This window comes from Danio rerio, chromosome 3 (assembly GCF_049306965.1).
Source record: "Danio rerio strain Tuebingen ecotype United States chromosome 3, GRCz12tu, whole genome shotgun sequence".
Taxonomy (NCBI): Eukaryota; Metazoa; Chordata; class Actinopteri; order Cypriniformes; family Danionidae; genus Danio; species Danio rerio.
In genome coordinates, this window is record NC_133178.1 from 16,357,132 (window position 1) to 16,365,000 (window position 7,869).

The 7,869-nt window shown below is 32.4% G+C and overlaps 1 protein-coding gene across 2 annotated transcripts in view; it reads left to right on the top strand.

Moving 5' to 3' along the window:
* Positions 1–2,785: 2,785 nt before the first annotated feature.
* Positions 2,786–7,869, top strand: part of dhx58 (DEXH (Asp-Glu-X-His) box polypeptide 58) — an 86,515-nt gene continuing 81,431 nt past the window's right edge. The window contains exons 1-3 of one of the 2 annotated variants that reach the window (XM_073934878.1): positions 2,786–2,830; positions 5,093–5,266; positions 7,849–7,869. The exon at positions 7,849–7,869 is cut by the window's right edge and continues 184 nt beyond it. In XM_073934878.1, the coding sequence (XP_073790979.1) occupies positions 5,093–5,266; positions 7,849–7,869 (195 nt within the window). In that variant the 5' untranslated portion in view covers positions 2,786–2,830. 2 annotated transcript variants of the gene reach the window in all.

Below are 7,869 nucleotides of genomic sequence, written 5' to 3' on the forward strand. Positions count from 1 at the left end.
CTGTATCCAAATATATATGTGTATGTGTGTGTGTGTGTGTGTGTGTTTTCTGCAATACCGCATGTTCTCTGCTGGTTTCTGTTCACACACACTTTGTACAGGACAGCTGGTTTGTTATTTTCAGTTTGACTGTAATGGGCATTTACTTGAATCCTGAGTTCGATGAACTGCTGCGTTGTTGATGTTTTATCAGGGTTCTTCATTGTGGCTTTTATCCATGGACACTGATGACTGCTCTCGTCAAGAGGACAAAAAAGCAGTTCACAATGGTTTGTTTTGGATGATGCATGTAAATTGCTATAGTTATGTGTACTATACTTTTTTTTTGGAAAATAAATAAATTTTTTAAAGCAAACTTTCTATTCGAGTTTTAATCCAAGTGATTTGAGGGAAAAAAGCTTTCATGATTAATTCAAGGTATCAATTCATTCATTTTCTTTTCAGCTTAGTCCCTTTATTAATCCGGGGTCGCCACAGCAGAATTAACCGCCTAATTCAACGTTTATAAAATCAAATGGTAATTATCACAGCTAGAAGGATGCTGATTCAAGCCTTTGCTGGGTCAGTTGGCATTTCTGGGTGGAGTTTGCATGTTCTCCCCGTGTTTGCGTGGGTTTCCTCCGAGTGCTCCGGTTTCCCCCACAAGTCCAAAGACGTGGTAAAGGTGTATGGGGTAACTTAAATTGTCTGTTGTGTATGTGTGTGCATGTGTGTGTATGGATGTTTCCCATTGATAGGTTGCAGCTGGAAGGGCATCTGCTGTATAAAACATATGCTGGATTAGTGGGCAGTTCATTCCGCTGTGGTGACCCTAGGTTAATAAAGGGACTAAACCGAAAAGAAAATGAATAAATGAAATGGTAAAATATATTTATGTAAAAAAGGCAACTAAAGATTATTTCCCTTGTTTTATATTTTTAATAGTTCATTCATTTATTTTCTTTTCGGCTCAGTCCCTTTACTAATCAGATGGTCGCAACAACATCCAGTATCCAGCATTTATTTTATGCAGTGGATTCCCTTCCAGCCGCAGCCCAGCACTGGGAAACACCCATACACTCTTCCATTCACACATACACTACAAACAATTTAGTTAATCCAATTCACCTATGTAGCGCATGTCTTTGGACTGTGGGTGAAACCAGGACACCCGAAGGAAACCCACGTGAACACAGGGAGAACATGCAAACACCACACAGAAATGCCAACTGACCCAGCCGGGGCTCGAACCAGCAACTTTACTGTGAGCGCTACCCACTGAGCCATTGTGTCGTCCCTATATTAAATAATAAATGGGAATAATACTATAAATTGTACTTATTTTGTAGTATAATTAAATACACATATATGCATATATAAAGCACACATATATAAGATTATGATATAAATATACAATATGCGCATATATATATATATATATATATATATATATATATATATATATATATACATTTATATTTGAAGAGTTCAGATGTAAAACCCGTTAAATGCCATCTGCCTGAAGATGCCAAAGCCTGTACATGCCATCGAAAATCTTCTGAAATGAGCATTTTTCTGTTTGTTTTTTTTCCCGTGTAGTTTCAGATATTTCACTTTTAAGGTAATAAATAGGTTATATTTTATTGCTTTTAAAGTCCAATAACAGCATATAAACATAAGAGTCTGAGGGAAATAATGCTCATTAACATTTCATATAGCTTCTATAGGTTCGTGCATCTGAAGTCTTTATATACATAATAAATATACAGTCTTAAATTGTAAAAACTAATGTTTGTATATACACAAACATACACACGCATGCGTTATATATATATATATATATATATATATATATATATATATATATATATATATATATATATATATATATATATATATATGTATGTATATATATATACACATACATACATGCACACACACATATATATATGTATATAAATGTATATATATATATATATATATATATATATATATATATATGTATATATATATGTATGTATATATATATATATATATATATATATATATATGTACATATATATATGTGTATATATATATATGTATGTATATATATGTATGTATGTATATATATATATATATATATATATATATATATATATATATATATATGTGTGTGTGTGTATGTATGTATGTATGTATGTATGTGTGTGTGCGTGTGTGTGTGTGTGTATGAAAGTAGTATAATTAATGCAGTTATATTTTGTCTTATCTACAAGAGGGCTATTTTTAAATAGCTATTAATTTATGTGATTTATAAACGTCATGGGTTTTTTTTTATTACAAAGTAAAATAAGTTAAAAATAAATCTATCTGTTAAATTACACTCCAATTTTAATATCTTCTTTAGAATGCAATCATATTTCGGTTTCCATACGCCGTTTGTTTTGACCTGGGCATGACTATCAAGCAGATTACTTAGGCAGGATCTTTAGTTTTGTTTTCCTGACACCGCTGACTGTAAACGGGGCCCAATCAAGGTCTCTCTGTCGCTTCTTCCTGCTTTCAGTGCACCTGTCTATTTTTGCGCATTTCTAAATCAAATGTGTTAACAGACAGTCAAAGAAAAGCAAACCTCTGCTAAACTGCACATTAGTTTTCGGTCAAATTTTATATATAACAGTTCATGGATGATACAGATTGTCATTAAATTTGTCCCTATAATGCTGTATGTCATTCATCCCCTCCTACAGGGCCCTTTCTCTGTTTTCGGTTTCGTTTTTCTTTCTGACAGACTTTAAAAGGGAGGGTTTAAAGGATCTGTTTTACCGAAGCAACACACAGACCTCTCGACAGCATACGTATTGCAGAGGTGAGTGAACGTATACTGACTTATTAGACCATTAGAATATACAATTATAGAGTCTATTCCATGCTACAGCATGGGTAAAGTATATTTAAAAAGCATAATGCCTAGTAATTTAGCTTCTTTTAAATTATTGTTTACATTGAAACATTTTGACGATTGGTTTTAGTGAATTGCCTAATGTAAAAAGAACATCTTACAAGAAGACTCTCACAGTCCACTAATTCTGTAGATGCATTGTCTGTAAGTTTATTTGTTTGTATTTATAGCCTGACTCATATATTAATGTTATGTACACAGAGATGGCTAAGGCTTATTGAATGTACATAGATTTTGTACAGTTTCAATCTGTAGTCAATGTCGTGGAATACAGCAACATTCTCGAACAAGCTTTGGGAGAGTTTACTGTGTCTGCCTGCCTAACTGTGGGAAGAGAAACACCAGAGTGAAGACAGAACATCAGATATTTTATCCAATAAATATAATTTTTCAGATGGATGGATTGTAATGTTCCTTATGATTAAAGTATTGGTTGTTAACTTTATATTATTTATGAAACTATTATTTAACTTCCACGTCTTTAAGGGACAATTCAGCCTATAAATGTAACATTTACTCGTTATTCACTTTTTCCAAACCTGTTTAAGTTTAATTTTTTTCTTTGTTGAACATAAAATAAGTTATTTTGAGAAGTGTATTTGTAAGAGAATTACATTGATTTTTTGGTGAACTATCCCTTTAAAATTATTATGATGGTAAGCAATGATCTAAAACAAGGTGTGGTTTGCTTAATTCATATTTTATCTGCATGTTTGGATTGCTTGGATCACTTTATTACTTTATGCACGCTATTCCTTTTTTTTATACTACAGTAAAAATCATTGCAGTGGGTAAGCTTATGTAACCCTACACATTACATGATGCTATTCTTGTTGAAGCTTCAGGAAACGTGTCTGTTGTTTCACTCAAAACTATTTTTGTCAGATGTTTATCAATAACCAAAACTGAACATTTACATGCAAACTTGTTACTTGTTCTTTTTGCTTTGACATTTTTAGTTAGATTGTTGTTTTGATAAAACCTAAGATTTGAAGTTTTACCTTGACTGAAATTTTTTAAATTTTTTTGTGAAAAAATATTGAAGTTGATCTGTAATATATAATAATTAATTATTTGTAACAACAACAAAAAAGTCTACCAATGCCAGCATTTGTTCTTACACAGTGAAGTTTAAAATCTGCAAACTTTTCAGCCATTTTAAGATATATATGAAGTACTGTACTTTTGAAACATTTGCATGTTAATCAAACAGATTGAGTTTATGTTTGTTTTGAAAGTTGAAATTTGAAATCCTTATTTTTTGTTCTGTTACATTATTTTTTATGCAGTTATATTTGAACAAACGGTTTTCATCTGATACGTAAAATATTAACTCAAATATATTTTAGTTTACCAAAAATATGTTTTTAACCATGAAAAATTTCAAATTTAACCATTTAATCCGAGATTATTAAATGTGTATGCGTGTGTGTGTGTGTGTGTGTGTGTGTGTGTGTGTGTGTGTGTGTGTGTGTATGTATGTATGTATGTATGTATGTATATATATATATATATATATATATATATATATATATATATATATATATATATATATATATATATATATATATATATATATATTAGGGATGTGCGGAGCAGCCGGTATTTGTTTTTGTAATTGTTGAGGGGGGAAAAGTTTTTGTATTTGTATTCGAGTAGAATTCAAAATGGCGCAAAAATTTATATTTTTTCTATTACACTTTACTAATTTACGTTATAGTGAAAGTATTGTTTAATTATACCCATTATATAAATTATAGACATGCAATATTGGCTGTTGTTTTTGAACATGTGACAAGAAATGTCATTGAAAAGAAAATAACATAGAAGCCATTATCTCATCCATGGTTAAACCAACAACTAATAAAATACCATTGTGAATATTATGAACCCCACCACCACCGTTCTTGTTGAAGGACACTGAATAGACAATAAAAACAAATAATATTTCAAAAAACTGTACTTCTTCTGAAAGAACTTCTTTCCAATGGACAGAATTCCAAAAACTAATATTAACTAAATAAATCTAAATAAAACCCTGCCTGGGAGATCTGGCAGAACAAAAGTATTCTATATAATATTTATTATACATGAATATAATCGTTTATTGTTTTCAAAGGTAGTTGTGTATCATGTTTATACCTTGTTTTGTGGCCTGTTTGAGTGTAGATGGAGCTCAGACTCAGGCCATATCAGGAGGAGGTGGTCCAGGCGGCTTTAAGAGGAGAGAACAGCATCATCTGGCTGCCCACTGGTGGAGGAAAAACTCGTGCTGCGGTTTACGTCGCTGAGAAACATCTAGAGACCAAGGCCAATGCCAAAGTGGCAGTGCTCGTCAATAAGGTGAAGCCTCAGGTCTTTTTATATTTTGAAAAGAAATTCCTTTACATTATTTTTTAAATTTCTGCCAAGAAAAAGTAAGAGATTACTCATATTCATTATCCATAATTAGGTTTATATATATATATATATATATATATATATATATATATATATATATATATATATATATATATGAGCAATATCACACGACACGAGTAGCAGTGCGATGTGGCTGTATATCAGAACTAGTGGGAGGCATGCGTTGGCACGAGGCCGCAGGCAAAGTGCCTTACTTTCCCACCAATAACTATATACAGCCAGATTGCACTGCTACGAGTGTGATATACAAAAGTTTAATGGCATAATTGTGTGTATAAAAAAGAAAACCAAACACAGAGAGTCTAAAAACCATTTTGTAAGAGGAACTACAGTCTTCCGCCGTTCATACACATCTGCAGCTGACATCAGAACAGCAGAAACCAGTGCTTCTTCACAAACGTCACTTCAAATCTAGTATTTAAATGATTCTCTTGCGTAATGTCTAAAGTGATGACAAAGCAGGTGATTTTGCTCCCATTTTAAGATTATAAGGCTGAACGGCATTGAAATGCCATCTGTCTACAGAGATATCTCCCTATAGTACTACAGTCTATTACAGTCTACAGTATTTCTCTGTTGCTATCAGAATATCACAATAATTAAACCCAAAAATAAACAGCGCAATCACTACCAGATTGCTGTTGTTTTTTGTGATGAGGAATGCAGGCATTTCTTCTTTATTTTTGCCAACACAACACACATTCCTGATATGAGAGTCCCATCTCACACTCAATACACTACAATTATATGGTATATATTCAGCACTACAACATACAAAAGAGAGAGATTGACTTAGAATGTCATTCACCGGTTTAATAATGATTTGATCAGCTGTAGTTAGAAGAATGGACAACGTCAACTGTCTTTGGTCTGCTTAATGATAGGCTAATGGCTACAGGCATACTGTCTCTCGGAAATTATATTTTAAAATAGACGCTGCCCTTATAAACATACTGCACAGCTGCAATCTAAGCAACTACATTCTCAACTAAAAAAACCTCAAAGTACATTGTTTTCCAACATCTGCAATATTTGTCAAACTGTAGAGTGTCCTCTGCTTGTTGCTGTATGTGTGCGGAGTAATACACAAGGGTAAAGAGGCTGGACAATTGCTATATATATATTTAGTGAATTGCCTAATGTAAAAAGAACACCTTACAAAAAGACTCTCACAGTCCACTAATTCTGTAGATGCATTGTCTGTAAGTTTATTTGTTTGTATTTATAGCCTGACTCATATATTAATGTTATGTACACAGAGATGGCTAAGGCTTATTGAATGTACATAGATTTTGTACAGTTTCAATCTGTAGTCAATGTCGTGGAATACAGCAACATTCTCGAACAAGCTTTGGGAGAGTTTACTGTGTCTGCCTGCCTAACTGTGGGAAGAGAAACACCAGAGTGAAGACAGAACATCAGATATTTTATCCAATAAATATAATTTTTCAGATGGATGGATTGTAATGTTCCTTATGATTAAAGTATTGGTTGTTAACTTTATATTATTTATGAAACTATTATTTAACTAGACAGTGCTCAGCATATAGAGTATGAGTACACCCTATTTTGAAAATGAATATTTTTATCCATTTCTCAGTCAATGTAGGCAATGTATTTTGGTGCATTTAAACAAAACAGATTTCATAAACAGATGTATTAATTCAAATAAAAATGCAAAAAAAATTATGAGCTAACATTTCAACAAAATTTGATATATTTTTTGCTTCTCTCGATTTTTGCTATTTTTGACATTTTTATTTAATATTTTTCTATGACGTATAAATTTAGGCTACTAATTCTTTAACTATTATTGATTTCTCTACCAAATATTGTCTCATTCACTAATAATTGCATACGTTTTCATATTTATACACACACTTGAGCTTCTCACAATATTTATTTATGCCTAATTCAAAATACGTGTTTGTTCTTAAACTCAAGGCAGTAACGGTAATGAAGGTTTTGATGTTGGGTGTGGAATAAAGTTCCTGAAAATGTGAGGTACAGACAGCTGGCCGTTGATTGAATCTAAGCAGCCACTATATCAACTGTCTTGATGCTCAAGCACTTGTTCTGCACAAGACTGAGTTGACATTTTCCAACTGCAGGCACACAGAGCACTCCGTCAAAATGTGATGCACAGCAGGCGAATGCAGGGCAAATAAACATCATGATAAACACTCAATGCCAATAGAAAATCATTTTAAAAAGTCACCTCTCGCCACAAAAAAAAAAATGCATTCGGCGTGTTTGGGGCCTTAAAAAGCCTTTCATTACTCTCAAGAAACATATCTATATGCTCACTAAAGATGCATTCACAGCTGCATACATATATAGAGAATTAGTCAGATTGTTCTATCCTAAATAAAACATAAATCAATGGAAAGCTTATTTATTCAGCTTTCAGATGATGTATAAATCTTAGTCTTCAAAAACTGACCTTTATGACTGGTTTTGTGGTCTATGGTCACATATAGCCTTTTCATATCCATTGTTTTTAGGTGCACCTGGTAGACCAGCAC